The 23,339-nt window shown below is 54.0% G+C and overlaps 3 gene segments (V, D, J or C); all 3 read right to left on the bottom strand.

Moving 5' to 3' along the window:
- LOC112322327 (Ig alpha-1 chain C region-like) overlaps positions 1-23,339 on the bottom strand; it is an 86,173-nt gene that overhangs the window by 61,925 nt on the left and 909 nt on the right.
- LOC112322324 (immunoglobulin gamma-1 heavy chain-like) overlaps positions 1-23,339 on the bottom strand; it is a 59,475-nt gene that overhangs the window by 35,818 nt on the left and 318 nt on the right.
- Positions 12,091-23,133, bottom strand: LOC112322323 (immunoglobulin heavy constant mu-like). The segment is given in 7 exon segments: positions 12,091-12,324; positions 12,417-12,532; positions 14,880-15,212; positions 15,350-15,664; positions 15,931-16,269; positions 16,349-16,666; positions 22,977-23,133. Coding segments are annotated over 7 exon segments (1,473 nt in total).

Consider the following 23,339-nt stretch of genomic DNA (forward strand, 5'->3'; position numbering starts at 1 on the left):
CATCACAGCACAACAACCAGCGTTACCACAGCCTGGTGAACACCTAAGGCTCTGCCCGTTTACATAACAGGCACACCAACACAAAAGAAAATGGCCCAAATGACAGAACACTTCAAAGCTCCAGAAAAAATACAACTAAGCAAAGGAGAGATAGCCAACCCATCAGATGCACAGTTCAAAACACTGGTAATCAGGAAGCTCACAGAATTGATTGAATTTGGTCACAAACTAGATGAAAAAATGAAGGCTATGCTAAGAGAAACAGAGGAAAATGTACAGGGAACCAATAGTAATGTGAAGGAAACTAGGACTCAAATTAACAATTTGGAACAGAAGGAAGAAATAAATATTCAACCAGAAAATAATGAAGAAACAAGAATTCAAAAAAATGAGGAGAGACTTAGGACCCTCCAGGACATCTTTAAACGTTCCAACATCCGAATTACAGGGGTACCAGAAGGAGAAGTGGAAGAGCAAAAAATTGAAAACTTATTTGAACAAATAATGAAGGAGAACTTCCCCAGTCTGGCAAAGGAAATAGACTTCCAGGAAGTCCAGGAAGCTCAGAGAGTCCCAAAGAAGCTGGACCCAGGGAGGAACACACCAAGGCACATCATAATTACATTACCCAAGATGAAACAGAAGGAGAGAATCTTAGAAGCAGCAAGAGAAAAAGACACAGTTACCTACAAAGGAGTTCCCATAAGACTGTCAGCTGATTTCTCAAAAGAGACCTTACAGGCAAGAAGGGGCTGGCAAGAAGTATTCCAAGTCATGAAAGGCAAGGACCTACATCCAAGATTGCTCTATCCAGCAAAGCTATCATTTAGAATGGAAGGGCAGGTAAAGTGCTTCTCAGATAAGGTCAAGTTAAAGGAGTTCATCATCAGCAAGTCCTTATTATATGAAATGTTAAAGGGACTTATCTAAGAAAAAGAAGATAAAAAATATGAACAGTAAAAATGACAGCAAACTCACAGTTATTAACAACCACACCTAAAACCAAAACAAAAGCAAACTAGGCAAACAACTAGAACAGGAACAGAACAACAGAAATGGAGATCACATGGAGGGTTATCAACAAGGGAATGGGAGGGGGAGGGGAAGGAAGGTACAGAGAATAAGTAGCATAAATGAGAGGTGGAAAATAGACAGGGAGAGGATAAAAATAGTGTAGGAAATGTAGAAGCCAAAGAACTTATATGTATGACTCATGGACATGAACTATGGGGGGGGGATGTGGGAGGGAAGGGGTGGGCAGGATGGAGTGGAGTGAGGAGGGGGAAATGGGACAATTGTAATAGCATAATCAATAAATATATTTTTAAAAAAGAGTTAGACACTAACTTCCCTTTTGCTCCAGACTGTCTCTTCAAGGATATTTGTCCATGAAGCAGTCTGGAGATAGTGTCTACCGCCAGAGCAAAGGGCAAGTTTGTTGACTGTCCGCATAGAAAAGATAATGTATTGTTCTAGGGCAAAGGTTGGGCAGGGTCGCTTGCAGTCCTTCATAAAAGATTGAAATTCCCTAAATGTGGAGTTGCTGAGCTGTGATACAAACCCTCTGTGTGCACCTGTTTGTACTTCATCCACCTGGGTCTTTTGGCACAGCCCCTGAGACTTGGGGGACAAGGGGAACCAATGCAAACATGAAGTTCCAACAGCCTGCTGTGCTGTAATGAAGTTCTTTGTCTCTACCTTATGTCCTTTGTGAGTGTGCATTGAAATTGTGGCAGAGGAACTTGTTAACTTACTTGCAAGTAGGGTAAACCTTATGTCTTTTATTGCTCTTGACAACCCATGCCTTGCATCATACACAAAAACTTACTTGAAATGAATCATAGACCTAAATGGAAAACCTAAAACTATACAACTTTCAGGAGAAAACAGGGAATATTTATGTCATTGGGCTAGAAAAAGATTTCTTAGATAGGACCAAAAAGCATGACTCATAAAAGAAAAAAATAAATTGGACTTCACCAAAAGAAAAACTTTTGATTTTCAAAAGACACTTAATATTGTCAGGGCAGCAAAACTATTCTGTATGTTACTATAATGGTAGACACATGTCCTTATACATTTGTCAAATCCCACAGAATGCACAACACTAAGAGTGAACCCTAATGTAGTGTAAACTATGGACTTGGATGGTAACGATGTATCAAGGTAACAGATATACCACTCCAGTGCAGGAAGCTGATCGTTGGGGAGTCTGTGTGTGTGTGTGCAGGGGGGTAACGTATAGAAACTCTTTGTACTTTCCACTCAATTTGGCTGTAAATCTAAATTGCTCTAAAAAAAGTAAAGTCTATATTTTTAAAACAGGGCAAGAGATATGAATAGACATTTCTCCAAAGAAGATTTACAAATGGCCAATAAGGATATGAAAGATACTCAACAAAATTAGTCCTTAGGAAAATACAGAACCAAACCACAATGAATTACTACTTCACACCCACGAAGATGGCTATAATCAAAAAAGGGGAAGACAATGTGTTGACAAGGATGTGAGGCAAATGGAACCTTCGTGCCCTGCTGGTGGGAATGCAGAATGCATACACATTGTGGAAAAGAGTTTGTAAGTTCCTCAAAAAGCTAAAAACAGACCCAGCCGTCACTATGTATCCAAGAAAATTGAAAATACACATCCAAACGATCAGTAGACGCTGAGTGAGGTGTGTTGTCCTTCCTAACGTGGGTGGGCATCATCTGATCAGCTGAAGGCCTGAAGAGGAAAAAGACTGAGGATCCCTGAGGAAGAGGGGCTCTACCTGCCCAAGGCTTCATCGCAGCACTAACTCTTCCCTTGGTCTCCAGGCTGCTGGTCTGCCTTACAGATTCTGGACTCACCCAGTCTTCACAATCACATGCATCAAGTCCTTAAAATCAATCAGTCTCCTCCCCACTCTCTGTGTATATGCATCTATCTATTTATCTTCGATCTAGCTGTCATTGATTGATCAATGTATCTTTGACCTCTCATATCTTCTTGTTTCTGAACAATCCTGCTTAATACAGGTTCTTTCTGATGTCAGACTCTTTGGTCACTTTGTCTCCTATAGTATTTTACTTTGTTTATGGTAACTTTATTCTTGTAGATGTTGAATTTTTTTGTAGGAAGTTTACCAGTTTTATCTTTAAAGTTCATGACCTTGGTATCTTTCTGACAAAGTACTTATTTACCCCAAGAGTATGCATTTTCCTGTACTTCCTTGGTCTGGTGATTGCTGTGTCCCAATAGGAAGGGCGGGGGTCCTGCCTCTGCTCTTCCAATCTCTGACTGCCCTCTGAGGTCTGGTCCCAGCCCCTTATCTCCTGAATAAACTCAGCAAATGTGCGCCGCTGGAGGTCAGGGGTAGACCTGGGGTCCTTGGTCAGAGAACACAGCCTGGTTTCTCTGCCCAGGTCCTAGAGGCCTCAGCACACAAGCTCAGGGGGCAGAATAGGCTCAGACCCACCCCAACAGCAAGAGAGAGGGGTCAGTTTGGCCACACAGATGTTGGGTGGGGAACTCCATGCTGCTGAGCAGGCTTGTCAAGCCTTGATTTAGGTGTAGGGAGTATGTGTCCTGTTTGTTACAACCACTGGAAACAGATGTTTCTCCATTAGAGGGTGGCATGCAAGTGGGGGAGCTGCAGCGTGTGTAGGGGAGACCACCCTCGCCCTCATTTCACAGCACTGAATGAAGGCCTGTGGCCACAGTGCAGGGGAGAGTCCCACACAGTCCTGTGAAGGGAAACAGGATGCCGGGGGCCCACTGAGGCTGTCACATGCCTCTGGCAGGTTGATTCCTGTAGTCAGGCAGAGACCAACTGGTGTTTGCTAGAGATGGAAAAGGGAAGTCATGTTGGAGGGCAGTCCCCAGCTCTTCCTGTTGAGGAAACAGGGGAAGAGCATGAAACCACCAGACCAGCTTTAAGGTGCTGGCTGGGCAAGGGCTTCAGTTAGGGCCTGGCCTGGGCCGGTAATGCTTCAGCCCCAAAAAGGTACGCGAGTCAGATTGCATTGATAACCATGTGCTTCTTGTGGGGTGTTATACGCTGTTTTCTAAATGTGTTTCCAAGACAGAATGAAGATCCAGTACTGTCCCCCTGGGCCTAGCCTGGCATCCAGAGGAACCACAGGCCACACCTTCCTCCTGGCCTCCCAGGGGCCTATGGATGGGACTCCATGGTGCACATCCAAGGGCAGAGAGAAGAGCCAGGAGCTGCTCCCTTGGGGACAGCTGAGTGACAGCTGTGATCCCATGGGGGCTCTCCCTGCAGGGGAGCTACAAGACATGGCTTGGGCAGGGGACCCAGCACTGCTGCCTTTGGGGCTGTGAGACCTCTAAGCCCCAGCCAGACCACCCCCTCCCTCCCTCCCTCCATTCCTTCATGCATTCCCTCAGTGGGTGTGGGTGCTAGACACACAGTAACCCTGCTCTCACAAGGCCCAGTGTGGAGACTGGGAGGCAGGAAGGGCCATGGGGACACACAAATAGTGACGCACAGTGACAGAGAAGAGCAGGCATGGTAGCCACGAGGAGGTGGTGTTGACAGGCCTGGCACCAGGCCCCACAGGTCATCTGTTGTGCTGAATGAGCTTCAGTTTTGCTCTGATGTGATGGGAACCCACCAGCAGGTTTGAGTTGTGGCTTCTAGGACAGTTTAGGTTTCAAAAGGCCACACCGACCATGGGTGGGGAGGGGGAAACCAGGAAGCTGGCAGGGCTGCCGTGAACTCCAGGTGGGAGGTGATGGGCCTGGACTGTGTCCTGGGCACTGATGCAGGAGGTTGGCCAGGCACAGAGGTGGGTCGAGGGCTGTGGGTTCCCGTGGTGGGTAATCATTCACTGAGACAGCAGAGTGGGCGAGGTGGATTTCAGAGGGACATGATGGTGAGAGTACAGTAGTGGGCCCACCTGTCACAGGTGAGGTGAACATGGTGGGGAAGGCAGATGTGAGGCTGGGATTGAGCCAGTGGGATCAGTGACGCCCACTCACTTGTGCATATTTGCTTTCTATCTATGGACTGAGCCCTACCTGCAGGCTGGGTCTCACCTGTTGGCTGGGTCCTACCAAACAGGGGCCATCAGGGAGCAACAGAGAGCCCTGTGCTTATGGAGGCACTTTTCTAGGTGAGGACAGAGAATAGCCGACAGATATAATCAGTGAGCCATAGAATGTTCTATAAGGGCAGAGAAGGAAGCTCAGAGAGGTGGGAACAAGGGCTGGTGGTTTCATCAGGGCAGCTGCGACTTCATGTAGACTTGAAGCTGATTGGGGAGCTCAGAGTCTGGGACAGCCTGCTGAGGGACAGCAGTGGGGTGGAGGGGCAAGAGGTCAGGATGGGTGGTGTCCCCACAAGGACACCCAGGGGTGGGTGGGAGGGCAGGGAGATTGTGTGGACTTGACCCTGGGCCACGGGATATGGAGACAGCTTAATCAGCCCAAGGAGACTAGGGTGGTAAATTGGCTTCCTGGGGAGATGGTCAGAGTCAGGGGTGGAATGGGCACCCTGGGCGGGGACAGGATGGCAGGGAGGGACGGTGCTGTGCTTGTTTTCCGTGGCTGCTGAAGCAAGTTACCACCAGCATGTCCTCTCACAGCCTGGCTGGATCACACTCAGCTTGTGGTGGGGCCTCACCACCCACAGGCTCCATGGAAAATCCAGTTGGCCTTTTGAAGCCCTTGGCTCATGGCCTCCCTTGGGCAGCTGGCAGCCCTTTGTGAAATGCCCACTTCACCATGGTGACCCTGCCCCCGAGACAGGCAGGGCACCTCTCAACTCCACACCCTAAATGGACAGGTCCCAGGGACATGCAAGTAATGTGTGAAGCATGCATGTTGCCTGTAAACAGGCACATGTGTGCCTTGTGTGTGCACACATGCATTTGCACATGTACTGAGTCTGCCTGCCTGTGCATGTGTGCACATGTGCTCAGTGTGAGCTGTGCATGTGTGTACATCTGTGTGCCTGCAGTGTGAGCCTGTATGTGTGTTCAGTGTGGAGCAGAGCCTCCCAGCCTACCCCAGCTGTGCGCCCAGGTGCTCACATGGAAACCACTCTCAGGCCCCTGGTCCTGTGATGGTAGGCAGACCCGATGGCTGTGGCAGAAACAGGAGGCAGGTGCAAGGAACCAAAGCTGTTCATGGAGCTGGCCAGTGGGCGGGAGGGAAGAGGTGTCCAAGTCAGGGCTGGGCTCCTCTGGGCAGCGTGGGTGGCAGTGTCTCCACCCAGGTAGAGCTGGGGCGGCCCCCACCTTCTGGCTGTGTGTGGCTTGCCATTGAGCTGGGCTTCTCTGCAGTGATGGCATCTGCTCTCAAGGCCATTTCACCTGAGCAGGGCCTGGGGTCAGGGGGTGTGTCAGCCAGAGGGGCACAGAGCAGGGGCATCAGGAGAAGTGTGTGCAAGACACCTCAGCTGGAGCCTTGCTTTTCCTCTGGAGGATGGGCCCAGGATCCCCTGGCTTGGTCCCATGTGCCTAGCAAGTCAGTGACCCTCCCTCCCATCCCTGTGTGAGTAGCCACCCAGAGCCTGTCCTTCAGGAGGGCCGTGGCCAAGGGGACAGACATAGTCCTCTCTCGGAGCCCTGGCAAGTCCCTGAGGCTGGACCAGCGCCCACTCTACCACCCTCTCACATGGTTTTCCCAGTTCTACTCAGTCCCTGTCCAATGCCAGCTTGTACCCTGAAAGGGCATTTTGTCCTCACAGTCCAGCTGTGGTCATGCTCAGGCCACCAGCAGGCTTTGGAAAATGTGTTTCCTCATGGGGTGACGTGGCCAAACGGGTTGCTGAGACAGGGCAGGTGAGGCCCCTGACCCCCTAATCTGTTCCCAAGAGACTGACCTCTGGGGAAGGCAGCTACTGGGCTCCCCAACATCCCAGCTCCTGGTTGGGCATGGCTAGGGAGCAGTGAAGGGTGGGGGGGAGCAGGTGGGTGAGGCAGGGTCTCCTCCTGGACCCCCTGGGGTGGGGGTGAGTTCTCCTATTGCCCCCAGCTTGTGAGGGTGCAGCTCTGTCTCCCCACACCCCAAGGGCCAGGTCGTACCCTTGTCAGTGTTCCCCAAATGTGCCTTCCAGCTATAGTGGGACTCTGTCTGCTTCATTTGTCACAACTGTCCTCTAAGTGCTCGAGGACCATCCACAAAGCAACCACACCAAGGTTCAAGGGTGTGAACAGCCAACAAGTTATTGGGCCATAGCCCAGGGGTGGGCACTGCTATAAAGGGACATGCAGTGAATGTGCTTCTATCTGTCAGAAGCTGGAGGGACCATTTCACAGGGCACTGATGAGCCACAGCGGGAGCAGACTCCAGCCTGGTGTGGGCATCCACACCTACAGCCTGGCAGGGCTACCGCAGGGGAGACACAGCAGGCCAGGGCCCCATGTCCATCCAGCATACCTGTCCCAGTGATTGCTTGTTGCCCTGCTCCGAGCAATGAGGACCCTCCACCCACGGGGCAGGAACTGGGTGCACTGACAAACACCCAGACTTCGGGCAGCAACACATGATTAATTAAGGGTCAGGGGGCAACTGTGGGCCCACCTTGTCCATGGTGCTCCTGGAGGTCTGACTTGGGTGGGTCTCCGGCACACGAGGAGCCTGGGTGGCACCCAGCACAGGACCTGGCATGCAATAGGTACTCAGTAGCCATACGTTCAGGGCCCTGCCCTTCCTGACCAGGGAGTGACTTGAAGATTCCCAGTAGAAGTCATGGAGGGCTGCCTGCAGGCCACAGCCAGGGTCATGCGCAGGCAGGTGGGGCTCCTCACCTGAGTCTGTGGCAGTGGTGGGAGCTGTGGTTGAGTCTTTTGGTAGGGGTGGCACACTGGTCACAGAGGGGGCTGAGTTTTCCAACATGCTAAAATCAGAGGAGCGGCGGGTAGAGTGCTGTGGACACAGGAGGGAAGGGCGGCTTGGGGGCTGGGCCAGGGGAACCTCATGCTTAGCCACTGCCTCCTGCTCACTGGAGACAGGGTCCGAAGGACTGGATTCAAATGCTGGAGATGGAGCAGCTGAGGGCAGGGGCGGGGGTAGGGAGCTTCTCTGAGGGTTTGCTAGGTGCCCGATTGGGGCCCAGGCCCCTGCTTTGGTCCTTGGGGTCAGGCCCTGGGTGGCAGGTGCCAGACATGCTGGAGGCCACTGGAAGGTCTTAAAAATATGATCGACACTGCAACTGTGCAGGCCAGGCTTCCAGACGATGGTCAGGAAGTAGGCAACCCTTGTTTCTTCTGCACGGTCAGAAGTATCTGTGAGCAGTTCCTGTGCCCCTGAGTGCCGGATGACATGTTGAACCCTGTCACCAAGCAGGCCAGGGTCACAGGGTTACCTTCCTTTGGGGCTTTGCACCCCAGGGCCATGGGGAGCACGGTTGCATCTGGAAGACAGACCGAGTTGGGCTCCTGAGGTCTGGGCACTGCTGAGGACACAGAGAGGTAAGAGGGAGAGGCCCCAGTCCTGGGGGATCCAGAGTGCACTGGAGATCAGGCTCAGACAGTCCTCTGTGTCATCCCTTGGTCCCCTAGTACCCTTGCTCTATGCATCTGTTGTTCTAAAGCCCCTCCAGCCACCGAGGGACACCCCAGTCCAGGTATACTGTGGGTGAGGGCCTGGGTCCCCTAGCTGCCCAGCAGGAGAGGCACAGTGTGCCTGGACTTCTGTGTGGTTCCCTGAGCAACAGTGGGATCAGACCCTCCTGTTGTCGACTCCTGCTCCCAGGGGTTCTGCTGCTTGGGGACCAGCCTGTGGGTGGCTGGTCTCAGAAGGGATGTTCAGCATTATTCTGGGGTGAGTGTCCTGGGGCAGACGGCTCCGCCAGATCATGTGTAGCAGGGTCACCCTGCAGTGGCCCTGGCCTGGGCCCTTGTGAGGCTGTCCCAGCATTGGAAGCTCCCTAATGGGTTGGCTTGCAGCTGTCTCCTGCCATGCCCCCAGCTGCCACACTGCCTGCCAGAGATGGGACAGGCCACACATTGTCCCAGTGATGCACATGGAATGCAGGCCATGGGCTGGGTAGTGTCACTATGCCCTCAGCTCAGGGCCCCTGCTGGAAGAGCCCGCCTCACTCTCTCCAGAGCACCTGACAACCCTGCCCCCATCTTTTCCTGGGCTCTCTCAGCAGGACTATCTCCCTCCCCATAAGGTAATGAGGTCCTGCCCATGCAGGGTGGCTCCAAATCCCATAGAACTCACAGGAGGGGGACTTGGACACAGACACATGCAGGGAGAGGCCATGTGAAAAAGGAGCTCTTCCAGGGGGAGGATGTCAGTAACACTGGAGCAAGGGTGGGAGGCCCTGGCCTTCCCTTGTAACCTCAAGGTGCTGATGAGACAAAGCTTGACCTCGACTCCAGTCCTCCAGGACTGAGCCGATGAATTTCTGTTGTTTGAGCCACTTGGTTGGTGGGACTTTGGCACAGCTGCCCATAGGAAGCACCCGTAGGAAACAGATGCAGACTTTGGTACAGAAGCAGGGTGTGGATGTGGCTCTAGAATGGGATGGTGGGTGGAGGCCAGGAGAGTCTGGGGGGGGGTGTTAGAAAACATCAAGTGGCCCAGAGAAGTCAGTAGAAACGTGGGCATTGAAGGCAATTCTTTGTGGACCCCAGAAAGGGGGGAAGCTGGAGAGAAAGCCTGTCCCATGTCAGAAAACATGCATGTCATCACAAATGCCAATGGTCCAGGTGCCTGTAGCCTCGGACAGGAACGAGGACCTTGGCACTGGAGACTGGAGGGTAGGAGACCCTTGTTGCAAAGTGGCTGTGGATGTGGCTTAATTCTGTTCTAGTGTTTTGTGCAAAGTAGGGGTCATGGGCGACGTGCTGAACGTGTGGTCTGACATCTTGCTGCCTGTCGAGATGGGAGGAGACAGGATCTGAAGGAGATGTGTGGCCAGTAGGCCAGCAAGGAGGGACCAGAACGGGCATGTCTGGGAGGTTCCCAGACTGTCCCAAGAGCAAGCTCTGGAAACAGGTACGAGGTGCGGCTGAGGAGTCATGCACGTGCCTCATGGATGCCATCAGCCAGCTCAGCAGCAGCCAGGAGGAGCATGCAGTGATCATGGTCAGGCCCACAAGGCTTTTGAGGATCTTACAGTCTACAGCCCATACAACACTGAATGTGCCTGATCTCGTCTGATCTCGGAAGCTAAGCAGGGTTGGGCCTGGTTAGTACTTGGATGGGAGAATCTTACAAGAGCAGGAGCAGGCCCACAGGGACTGAAGACACATGAGGTGAAGCGGGGTAGGTCGACTTTGAGGCAGAACCAGAGTCTGTGGTCACGGCTCAAAGGGTAGGCTGCCATACAGGCCCTGAGGACAGAGCACAAAGCTCAGGGGTCTTCTGGGGTCTCAAAATCTAATGGGGTTTGCCCTGCAGGCTTTGAACTTTCTTGAGGCCCATGGTCTCTCTTCCCTCCCTCCCTCCCTCCCTCCCTCCTTCCCTTCCTTCCCTCCTGTTCCTCCCTCTGGAGTGGGAGGGCTGGCCCTGTGGTCAGCCCATCAGCCACCACTGGGGAGCTCTCAGTCCCAGGACTGCTCACTCACCTGTGCCTGATTTAGATGAGATTTTGGATTTAGAATTGAGACTGGCATGGGTTCGGACCTGTGAGGATGTTGGGATGGGGTATTTTGCATCTGAGAAGGATGTGTTAAGGGAGCCCAGAGGGTGGACTGTTATGGCTTGAGTTGCGTCCCCTTAATTCATACCTTGTCGTGCTAACCTCCTAGTACCACAGAAGATGCCTCATTAAGATGGCTGAGGTTGAGAAGAATGAGTGGAAGTGAGGCTGCACTGGAGTGGGCTGGGCCCCAGTCCAGTATGACTGTGAGTTTATGAGAAGGGGCCTTCAGGGACAGACGGATGCACACAGGGTGAGACCATGTGCAGATAGAGGCAGAGGGTGGGCCAAGGAGTGCCCACACCTGGACACCAGGGAAAAGACATGGCACTACTGGGAAAGCAACACCTGGATCTGACTCTAGAAAATGACAGAATAAATTTCTGTCCTTGAAGTTGCCTCTTCTGTGGTTCTTTGTCAAGACAGCCTCGGACATGGTCCCAGGTGCTATCCTGAGCGGCCAGCCCATGTTCGGACAAGAACTCGCAGCCATGCTGTGTAGTCTTGTGCCACGAGGGGCCCTGACTGAGTGTCCCAGCCTGTGAGGTTGGGTCAGGGTGGGGTCCATTTAACCAGAGCTGAGTTGGAGCCTGGAGGCTGTGCACCTGGAGCCCATCCACCTGGAGCCCACAGCTGGGGATGGGTTCCCCTTGGGATCCACATCCTTTTCTAATTCCATTCTGGACAGCCAGTCACCCCTTCAGGGCCATGGACAGCCCATGACGGCCAGCAGTGTGAGCTCCATGCAGCTCCTCTGCACCTGAAATGGCCTTCTCCCGGACCATGTTTCAGCAGGCACCCACCAATGCCTGCCCTGGTCTCCTCCAGGAGGAACCTGGCTCTGCCAGGTCCTCTCCACCTTCTCCCAAGCTGCCTCTGCCCAGAACCTTGCCACCACAGCTGTTCTGGACTCTGCATGGCCTTTGGCCCACTAAGCCTGACTTGCACCTCCACATCCACATCCCCTTCATGGGGATCCTACCTCCTGGCACCTCACACCCTGCCATTGCTTCTGAGCCCGACTGCTACCTGCCTTTCTTTTGGTGATATAGTGGATGGAGCCTTTCCCTGATGTCCCGCCTTCCTGTCATGCGCCTTTCTGACTGGCCACCCACCACTGTCTGCCCCCAGGATCCCACCAGCACACTCCATACATGCTACAAGGCATGGGTCAAAACCTCGATGTGGCCGGGCTCACCAGGACCAGCAACCAACAATGACAGCATGTCTTGCAGTGTCCTGGGCACAGACCCTGCTGATGATGTGGAGGCTGGAGCTGGGCCGCTCCGAAATTGTGTTGTGGAGACCAGGCCTGCATTCCTGCAGCTTGGCCACCTCCCTTCCCCAGGCTGACCAGCCCCCACTGCTGACCTGTGCAGAGGTGACGTCCCTTTCCCACATGCTTGTCAGAATTGGGGTCACCTGTTGAGAGGCTCACACAACACACAGGAGTGTGGTTGGGCAAAAATCCTCCACAAGGAAGCAGTTTCACAAGATAAAATGTGCATATTTATTTCAAGGCGACAAGCACACCCATTGCAAAGCAACACCTGGGCCCCAGGCCCCCATCACACAAGGCCACGTCCAGAGAAGCCGCTCTTTAGTGCTGGCAGCTAGGGGGTAGCACAGGCAGATTTAAGGGCCCTGAGCTGACGGCGGCAGGCACCCCCTTGGTTCCGGCTCCTTGATGTCCATGTTCCTGTCTGGTGGCTCATTTCACCTGCAGGAGGCAGAGGCAGCGTGAGGTGCTCCTCTGCAGGGGTCTCCATACCCGAGTACATGCGCACACTGCCAGCCCACCCGCCCATCTACCTTGAACAGGGTGACCGTGGTGCTGTAGAAGAGACTGAGCAGGAACAGGACGATGAAGGTGGAGGCCATGGTGTTCAGGTTCTCAAAACCCTCCTCCTCAGCGCTCACCTCCCCCTCTGTAGGGGACACAACACAGGGCTCAGGCTCTGCCTACACTGGGCAGCCCACCCTTCTGCTGCTGCCCTCGGCCCCCTGCTGTGCTGCCCCCAGGAGGGCCAGGTGGGGAGGGTGGCAGGGCAGAAGCAGAGGGCAGGAGGGAGGGGCCTCTGACAGCCTGATGAAGGGTTAGGCAGAGGCACCTGTCCTGGGAGCCCTAGGGTGCAGGGTCAATGACAGAGCAGCTCACAGACATGGGGGCTGCGTGCAGCAGGGCTGGGGTGGGAAAGGGGCCCCAGTGGACTCTGCTAGAGGTGGGGGCAGCACAGCCAGGGCCACTGGGGCTGGAGAGGCTGGGAGTGGGGCCCCCTGTTGCCTACGGTTGGGAACAGACAGAAGTCTGGGCTTGAGAGATCCCCTCCTTGCTTCCTCAGGGGTCTCTCACTCTCTCTCCTTCTTGGAGTAGAGGGCATGTTGGAGAGGCTGTGTGGGGCCCTAGCTGGTCCACCCCACTAGGATTCGAGGCTCTGAGGCCCTGGGGTGAGTGGTGCTGGGATGGCAGGCTGACACATAAAGTGGAGTCCAGAGCCCCCAATGCCGACAGGCCTTTGGAGGTGTCTGGATCCCAGGTACCCAAAGAGCCAGAAACATGGGGTGTCTAGGAGGTGGCCCAAAGTGGGCAGTGCCATCTACTAGGAATGGAGACTCTGGGGCCTCTAGGCCCCTCACTCCCGGCTGCAGGCTGTCTCTTTTCCCTATGTTTCCAGGGCCAGGTGTTTGCAGGTGTAGAGCCACCAGATCAGCCTCTCTGCCTGCAGGACACACTCAGCTCTCTCTGCTCACAGGTGAGTGTGGGTCCTGCTGCTTCATCAACAATCTGGTTGGGGCTGGAGTGTCCTTGAGGAGCTGCAGCCACCCAGCCAGCCAGGGTAGCTCTCTAAGCCCTTTGACCTGGGCCTGGGATGGTGGCCTTGGTCAGTCCTGGCTGGGTAGCCCACATTTGCACCTCTAAGCTGAGACAGAAGACAAGCAGGAAACCTTGCAGCAGGTGCATTGCAGAGGCAGGAGTGTCTGCAAAGGCACTGAGGGACCAGTGCACACAGCGTGGACATGCATGTGCATGTGTGTCTCCACGTGCACATGCATGTGTGCGCACATACATGCACATGTGTGCAAACATCTGTGTGCCCATGTGTGCATGTGTCAGTGTGTATCTGTGTGCCCATGACTTTTCTGTGTGTGCAAGTACCTGTGTGTGTCTGACTGTGTGCATGTGTATGAGTATACATATATGTCTATGTACATATGTCCATGCCTTTGCACACAACTGTGCATGTATACAATTGCCTGTGTGTTCATGCCCACTGAATGTGTGTCTCTGCACTCATGTGCGCCTGTGTGCATGTGCCCACATATGTGCATGCCTCTGTATACATGCACAAATGCTTCTTTGTGTGTTCATATCTGTGCATATGTATACAAGAGTGTATATACCTTGGTGTCTGTATGTGTGCATAAGTGTGTATGTATCTATGTGTCTGTGTGCATGTGCTGGTGTGTCCATGTCCACTGCATGCCTCTCTGTGTCCATGTCCATGTCTGTGCACGTCTGTGTATACCTGTGTCCTGTACAACTGTGCTCTGTGTATGTGTTCATATCTGTTTGTGTGCCTTTATGAGTACACTCTGCATGTGTGTCTGTGTTTGCATGCATGTGTGTCTCTCTGTGCACATGCCAATGAATTGTGTGTATTACTGTGTACCTGTGTGTCAGTGTGTCCATATCCTTGCTTGTGGTATTTGTATGCCTATGCCCACTTCATTGTGTGTCTGTGTGTATGGGCAAGTGTATGTACCCCTGCACGTGTATGCTTGTGCCCATGTGCATGTGCACCCATATCTACACGTGTCCTTATGCGTCCACCCATGTCTATGTGCACACACGTTTCACACAACCCTGTCCCTGTGTGCCCATAGCAGCAGTGGAGGGGTGGGGAGCATTGGCTCTGCCTGTGGTGAGTGCTCTGCAAGGGGGTCAGCACTCCCAGAGGCGGGTAGGAGGCCAGGGTGAGGCAGGGGTAGGGACAGTGGCAGAGAGTGGTCTGCAGGGCAGCGGCAGCACAGCCCTGGCAGGCGAGAGCATTGCTCACTCAGGACCAGCTTCTTTTGAATGGAAATTTTTATTTCTAATTTTTATAGAATGCATCACCCCACCTTGTTGGCACAGTCATTTTGCATGCATGCACATGCACAATGACAGGTCAGCCTGAGGCTCTGGGTAGTACTCTGGAGGGGCAGCTGGGGATCAGTGGCAGGTGCTGGCCATGTCAGATATGACCAGGGACACGTTGTACAGGGTGGGTTTACCAGTGGACTTGTCCACGGTCCTCTCGGTCACTAAGTGGGGCAGGGCCTCATGGGCCACGATGCAGGTGTAGGTGTCCCCAGCACTCCAGTCCTCCTCGTTCACGGTCAGGATGCTGTGGACGAAGTACAGGCCAGGGGCCTGCGGCTCAGGAAGTGGGGAGCTGGTCACATACGTGTCGGGGGACATAGGCTGTCCTCTCTGCATCCACTGCACAAACACGTCTGGGGGTGAGAAGCCCTTCACCAGGCAGGTGACTGAGGCTGACTCCCGAAGGCTCAGCTGTTCCCTGGTGGGTGGTAGCACGTACACAGAGGGCATGTGCTTGGCAACTTCTGTGGGAGGAGAGGCAGTGGTGAGCTCAGGGTGCTATAGGATTTGCCCCTGACAACAGGGGGAACAGAGTCATGTTCCCAGCCACGCCCAAAGCTATGGGGGTCTTGTGCAGCACAAAGGGCGGGGCAGGGCCTACCCTTGGGCCTGAAGATGGTATGCTTCAGTGGGAAGGGCAGGTCTGTGTGGGTCACTGTGCACGTGAACTCTTCTCCTGACTCCCATTCCTCCACGCACACGGTGGCCTCCCCTACCACACTGAAGGTGGCGTTGGGGAGGATCTCAGAGATGTTGGTGTGGGTTTTCAGATCCTTGCCATTCTGACGGGTCCAGGAGATGGTCAGGCTGTCATAGGTGGCCAGGTCTGTGACCAGGCAGGACAGCTTGGCCATCTTGGTGTGGAAGGTGCTGGCGAAGGAGGGAGGGATGGTGAAGATTTTGATGGTGGATGCACCTGGGGGAGGATAGTGGGTTTGAGTGGCTGGCTTTGCTGACCTTTTCCTGAGCCCTGGGATCCTGTTGGAGGAGGGTGCTGGGCTGCTCCTGACAAGTGGCCCCAAGATGCCCTGCACAGCCCCTCCCCGCCCTTGGCCTCTCCAGGAAGCCAAGGCTCAGGAAGAAGCTGGTCTGTCCTGTGGCAGTGTCTGCAGACCTGAGTGGATGCCTGTGTGTTGAGAGGCCTTTGCCCTGGGGGCCGCCCTCAGGGGCAGGACCACTCACCAGTGTTACACACAGATGACACGTTCTTCTGGAAGCTCAGCCCGTTGTGTTCCACTTGGCAGGTGAACATACTCTGGCTGAGCCAGTCACTCTCGGTAACGGTCAGCCTGCTGCTGACACTGTAGGTCACAGGTCCGGGCCCTTTGTCCTCGACCTGCACCTTGTCCGTGGTGAAGTTGGAGCCCAGCAGCTTTCCCTCCCGCAGCCAAGACACAGAGATCTCCCTGGGGCGGAAGCCTGTGGCCTGGCAGATGAGCGTGGACTTGCGGGGGCTGGTGCCAGAGAAGGCATCACGGGGTGGGATGAAGACGTTCACATTGGGGGACAGTGGGTCTACACCTGTGGTGAGGGGACACAGTCAGCCTGGACTGTCCAGGCCCCAACTCACCTGCCCAGCTGAGAAGAGGCCCTGTCTCACCTGCGATGGGCACGTGCACGTTTTTGTCACCGTTGGAGTGTTTGACATTGCACAGCAAAAACTCATCTGTACCCTGGTTGATGTTGATGGAGGGCAGGACCACCTTGGAGCTGGCAGCGTACTTGCCCTCTCTCAGGACTGATGGGAAGTTCTGGATGGCCTGGCTGCTGATGTCGCTGTTGTTCTTATAGCTCCAGGAGAAGGTGACAGAGCTGGGCAGGAAGTCCTTGGCCAGGCACCCCACAGTCACATGGCTGTCATCAGACAGGGAGTTCTCACAGGAGACGAGGGGAAAGAGGTTTGGGGAAGACACGCTCTCTGAGGACCCAAGAGTGACAAAAGAGAAAGGGGTGAGAAGGTGACTTGCTATGGTTGGCCAGTCAGGGGTCAGGACCCATTGCCCTAAAGTTCCTGGCTGAGCCCATGACAAGTCTCCAAGGCTTTGCCATCTGCATGGCTGCAGCCCCCACCCTGCCCCAAGAGCTGGCTCAGAGCATGGGTGTGAAGAGTGCTTCTGGTTGTAGCTGGCAGATCTGGCCCTTCCTCCCCCAGCAATACTGACCCTGTACTCAGGACACTCATACCCTGGCTCCTGGCTTAGGATGGCCCAAGCCCAGGCCAGCTCTGTTATTCTTCTGAACACTGGAGTGTGCCTGCTCAGCCACAGCACAGGGAGAGTCCCAGGCAGCTGCCAACATGGAAAGAAGCTCCCGTGAGCCCAACCCTCACTGCCCCGACTCAGCTGCACTATTGCCCAGCCCTGTGTGTCTGAAGAATGGTGTGTGTGTGGTGGGTAAGACCAAGACAGACTCAGTTCAACACAGCCTGAGCACCACCACTGAGGTCAGCCAAGTGTCAGCCAGGATACCTGCATGGTCAGCTCAGCCCAGTGACACCCACATGGCTCAGCCAGGTTGATGCAGCCCAAAGCAATCATCAGTCATCCAAGTTAAGCCAGCTCATTCAGTCCATTTTTGCTGGATCCAGCTCAGCCTACTGTGGTTAGCCCAGCTCACCACCCAGACAGCTCAGGCCGACTCTTCTCAGTTCAGCTCCGCTCAGCCGACCCCAGACCAGTTCAGCTCACTCAGTTCACCAAGAATGGTGCAGCTCACCTAGTGTAGCTCACCCAGCTCAGCCCACCCAGCTCAGCTCCACTCCGCTCAGTTTAGCTCAATCCAGCTCAGCTCACCCAGCTCAGCCCAGCTCAGCTCTGCTTAGCTCAACTCAGCTGAACTCAGCTCAATCAGCCCAGCTCAGTTCAGCCCAGCTCAGCTCACTTGGCTCATCCCAGTCCGGCTCAGCTCAGCCCAGCTCAGCCCAGCTTCACCCAGTTCAGCCCAGCTCAGCTCGCCCAGCTCTGCTCACCCATCTCAGCCTGAGTCACCCAGCCTAGCTCAGCCTGGCTCACCCAGCTCGGCTCACCCAGCTCACCCAGCTCAGTCCAGCTGAGTCCAGCTCAGCTAGCTCAGCCCAGGTTAGCTCCACTCCGCTCAGCTCAGCTTAGTGCAATCCAGCTCAGCTCAGCCCAGCTCAGCCCAGCTCAGCTCTGCTTAGCTCAACTCAGCTCAACTCAGCTCAATCAGCTCAGCTTACCCAGTTCAGCTCAGCTCACCCTGCTCACCTAGTTCAGTCCAGCTCAGCCTAATTCAGTCCAGCTCAGATCACCCAGCTCAGCCTACCAGGCTCAGCCCAGTCCAGTTCAGCTCACCTTGCTCACCCAGCTCAGCCCAGCTCAGCCCAGCTCAGCTCACCTGGCTCATCCCAGTCCGGCTCAGCTCAGCCCAGCTCAGCCCAGCTTCACCCAGTTCAGCTCAGCTCAGCTCAGCTCACCTGGTTCAGCCCAGCTCAGCTCGCCCAGCTCTGCTGACCCATCTCAGCCTGAGTCACCCAGCCTAGCTCAGCCTGGCTCACCCAGCTCGGCTCACCCAGCTCACCCAGCTCAGTCCAGCTGAGTCCAGCTCAGCTAGCTCAGTCCAGGTTAGCTCCACTCCATCAGCTCAGCTTAGTGCAATCCAGCTCAGCTCAGCCCAGCTCAGCCCAGCTCAGCTCTGCTTAGCTCAGTTCAGCTCAACTCAGCTCAATCAGCTCAGCTTACCCAGTTCAGCTCAGCTCACCCTGCTCACCTAGTTCAGTCCAGCTCAGCCTAATTCAGTCCAGCTCAGATCACCCAGCTCAGCCTACCTGGCTCAGCCCAGTCCAGTTCAGCTCACCTTGCTCACCCAGCTCAGCCCAGCTCAGCTCAGCTTGCCCAGCTCTGCTCACCCATCTCAGCCTGAGTCACCTAGCCTGGCTCAGCTTGGCTCACCCAGCTCGGCTCACCCAGCTCACCCAGCTCAGTCCAGCTGAGTCCAGCTCAGCTAGCTCAGCCCAGGTTAGCTCCACTCCATCAGCTCAGCTTAGTGCAATCCAGCTCAGCTCAGCCCAGCTCAGCCCAGCTCAGCTCTGCTTAGCTCAACTCAGCTCAATCAGCTCAGCTTACCCAGTTCAGCTCAGCTCACCCTGCTCACCTAGTTCAGTCCAGCTCAGCCTAATTCAGTCCAGCTCAGATCACCCAGCTCAGCCTACCTGGTTCAGCCCAGTCCAGTCAGCTCACATTGCTCACCCAGCTCAGCCCAGCTTAGCTCACCTGGCTCAGCCCAGACCAGCTCAGCTCAGCCCAGCTCAGCCCAGCTTCACCCAGTTCAGCCCAGCTCAGCTCAGCTCACCTGGTTCAGCCCAGCTCAGCTCGCCCAGCTCTGCTCACCCATCTCAGCCTGAGTCACCCAGCCTAGCTCAGCCTGGCTCACCCAGCTCGGCTCACCCAGCTCACCCAGCTCAGTCCAGCTGAGTCCAGCTCAGCTAGCTCAGCCCAGGTTAGCTCCACTCCATCAGCTCAGCTTAGTGCAATCCAGCTCAGCTCATCCCAGCTCATCCCAGCTCAGCCCAGCTCAGCTCACCTGGCTCAGCCCAGACCAGCTCAGTTCAGCCCAGCTCAGCCCAGCTTCACCCAGTTCAGCTCAGTTCAGCTCAGCTCACCTGGTTCAGCCCAGCTCAGCTCGCCCAGCTCTGCTCACCCATCTCAGCCTGGCTCACCCAGCTCGGCTCACCCAGCTCACCGAGCTCAGTCCAGCTGAGTCCAGCTCAGCTAGCTCAGCCCAGGTTAGTTCCACTCCTTCAGCTCAGCTTAGGCAATCCAGCTCAGCTCAGCCCAGCTCAGCTCTGCTTAGCTCAACTCAGCTCAATCTGCTCAGCTTACCCATTTTAGCTCAGCTCACCCTGCTCACCTAGTTTAGTCCAGCTCAGTCTAATTCAGCCCAGCTCAGCCCAGCTCAGCCTACCCGGCTCAGCCCAGTCCAGTTCAGCTCACCCTGCTCACCCAGCTCAGCTCATCTCAGCCCAGCTTAGTCTGGCTCACCCGGCTCAGCCTAGCTTAGCCCAGTGCAGCCCAGCTCAGCTCAGCTCACCTGGCTCAGCCCAGTTCAACCCAGCTCATCTCATCCAACTCTGCCCAGTCCAGCTCTGCTCAGCTCACCTGGTTCAGCCCAGCTCAACTCACCCAGCTCTGCTCATCTATCTTAGCCCAAGTCACCCAGCCTAGCTCAGCCTGGCTCACCAAGCTCAGCTCACCCAGCTCAGCTCACCCAGCTCACCCAGCTCAGTCCAACTTAGCCCAGCTCAGCTCAGCTCAACCCACCACAGCTCAGCTCAGCTTATCAAGCTCAGTTCACCCAGCTCAGCCCAGATCAGCCTGGCTTACCCAGCCCAGCTTGGCTCAGTCAGCTCATCCCACCCAGCCCAGCTCTCACCTAGCCCTGCTCAGATCAGGTCTGCTCAGCAGGTCAGCTCAGTTCAGCTCAGTGGGCTAAGCTCACCCAGTTCAGTCCAGCTCAGCCCAGTTCAGCTAAGATCAGAAGGCTCACTTCAAACTGGTTTCATTCAACTCAGCTCAGGCCTGCACTGAGCAGCCCAGTGCAGTCCTGGTGAGTCCAGAAAGCCCAGTGTCTCTGGCCAGAAAGGGCCAAGCCAGCAGAGCAGCTTGCCTCAGCCACAGGCATTCTCATCCATGAGTGCTGCACAGTTGGGCTGGGCCCATGATCAGTTCCTTCCCAGGGCTTCTCCCTGCCTTTTGCCCCTGGGTAGCCCAGTTCCATGTCCTCAGTGCCAACCCCAGCTGGCTTTCAGCTCCCAAGCAGTACCAATCACTACCCACCTTCAACAACAGTATATGAACAGTTATACGAATGCACTGATAAATGGCCCCTAAGACTGTTTAATTTCTTAAACATCTTAAAAACATTTCCAGGCAACTTTAAGTCATTAACACATCTCCCAGGAATTGGAGGAGCATTGCTTCTGTGTGGAGAGGAGAGGTTGGGGTGGTCCCCACGGTACCTCTTCTCCCAGCACATGCCCTGCAATCAGCCCCCGACTTTAACTACACCCCCTCTAGAGAAACATCATCACTAGAAATTGCCAGGAAATGCATTTTTTTTCTGAATTCTCCACTTAGAATTCTGCTCTTCAGCACAAAGTTCTTTAGAAGGCATGGGCTACTTTCTCATGTGTGATAATGACCTAAAACCAAAACTGAGTTTACAACTTACAAAAAGACAACAGATGTGTGGCCTTGTCTGACTTACAGCATTGATGGTTGGTAGCACTTGGTCACACTTGCACCTTTCCCCTGGAATGTTCTTTAGGGAAAGTTAAATGTGAGTGACCTAGACAGGGGGTCACACAAACAAGCCTCTCTGCCCTCACTGAGCATTGATCATCCAGGATCCCCCTTCAGGTGGAAGCAAAACCAACAGGCCATCTGTCTGTCCCCAGCCAGCTGGCAGCTGGCTGCCGCTCTCTTACCATCTCTGCCTGCTCGGTCACTCGAAAGTCCTATGGGGTCTTCGTCATACAACAATTTCTCCAAATCCACTACTCACACGATTCATGACTCAGGGTAGCCAGCTGGGCTGGTGGCAGAAGCCAGGGCTACGTGTCCCCAGCCTAGGGCTCAGGGCCACATTCAGACCCTCCACTGGAACAAGTTCAAGTCAGAAAATGTCCTTGCAAAGTGCCCGGCTCCTTTCCGACTCAGTTCCTCACTGGCTTCCTCTTGATCCACCAACTAACATGCTTAACCAAAATAATTCAGGACAGTTACACACACTTCACCTAAATTTGGCCCCAAAGGAATACTTGAAAACTGAAACAAAGGAGACTTTATCAGAATATCAAAGTCGTTTTTCATCATGAAGAGAAAATAGATTAAGTTAAAAACCTGCAAGCAGTCATTGTAAAAAACAGTGCTTTGGGGACAGAGAATCAGTGTGAGATTAATTACCATTTGAAGAGATAACTAATTTAAAAAAGTTATACGAATGCACTGATACATGGCCCCTAAGACTGTTTAATTTCTTAAATATCTTAAGTTCAAAATGAATATAAGTGGGAAGTTAATAAGCTAAGACTGAACAATTAAACTCACATAGTTAAAAAAAGAACTTCCTAGTTTCTGTCAGCACCCCCACCTTATTTTAGGACTCAGATCAACCAGGTGTTGTTTTGCTCAGAACACTTTTAGATTTGTGGGCTGAACTACCCGAAACCACTTCTTCATAACCATTAACCATAAATTTGCCATTCGTGTTTTCTTGTTTCCTAAAATAGACTGAGGCCACCTGCTTCCGGCCACCGGCTGCAGGTGCATGGTCCCAGCAGTCATTGTCACTAGCTCAGCTCCATCCACTCCAAACATCCCTCAATTAATTAAAAAAATAACCTTAATTTATTATTGTCAAAACTCCGCCATGAATTTGAGGCTGACTTACCATTTCTTGGCTAAATTTGCACCACTATCAACTCCAGAAAGTGTTTTAAATCTTTAATTAATGTGATTAATTAAAGATTTAAAAATGTAATATACTTGAAAACGCTCACATTTTAAAGCTATAAAATTTTTAAACACTTTCCAAAGGAGCCACTTCCAAGATACCCTGTCTTTTAATACTCAGTAAGCCTCTTAAGAGAGCAAACTACTTTCTGTCAGAAGCTGCCTCCTGGGGCTGAGCTCTCCTCCGGCCTCGGCTGCTTCTTACCTCAGAGGCCAGGCACCCACTGTCCCCAACACCAGGTCCTTCCTCACTGGACAGCATTCTTCCTAACTAATAAAGAAGCCTAAATACAATCAAACAATTTTTAAATTACATTACTTGGAAAAATCCAATCTAGTGCAGAAGTTCACTCCTAAGTCTGAGGACAGTGTCTTTCTGAGCATTCTGCTGTCACTGGTTCACAATCACTAATGCCAGGCACCCTCCTCGCTGACACCCAATTCTGACGGCAAGACTGTCCGGCCGCAGCCCCACCAGTCCTTCGCCTGGGCCCCAGGCCTCTCACTTCAGAGTGGTCCTTCAGGCCAGCAGCCCCTCTTTCAGGGGCTCAGTGCCTCCTTGGATATACCAGAATTATGCCAGTTTCTGAAAAGCATCAGAAAATCAAGAGGCTCTGAAGACCTTGAGCCCTGGCCCCTGTTCCTTCTGGCCAGCCTGCCCAGGTTCCCAGGGCCATGCGTCCCAAGGACCAACCACTGATGCCCAGAAAAACCCACAGAAAGGAGCAGAAAATGAAGGCCTGAGAAGGCCATTCTTACCTGAGGAGACGGTGACCAGGGTCCCTTGGCCCCAGTAGCCCATACCATAATAACCACAGCGGTGCAAACTCCATCCTCACCCCTCAAAAACCAGGGAGCTTGCCTGGCATTGCCCGAGGCCACCCGGGGACACACACTGTCTCCAGGCACCACATGGATGCTGACCATCCAAGTGACTGTGATCTGGAAGTTCCTGGGCCTCTCCACCAGCGGTCCCCCAACCTGACCCACAGGAGCCTGACCACTGGCTGCCTGGGGCCCCTGACCATGAGACGACTGGGACTCAGAAGTCCAAGCAACACAGACAGCCACTCAACCCACACAGCGGGTGCGACAGAGCCCTCGGAACTGAGGGCAGCGCAG

Source organism: Desmodus rotundus, chromosome 10, assembly GCF_022682495.2.
Source record: "Desmodus rotundus isolate HL8 chromosome 10, HLdesRot8A.1, whole genome shotgun sequence".
NCBI classification, from domain to species: domain Eukaryota; kingdom Metazoa; phylum Chordata; class Mammalia; order Chiroptera; family Phyllostomidae; genus Desmodus; species Desmodus rotundus.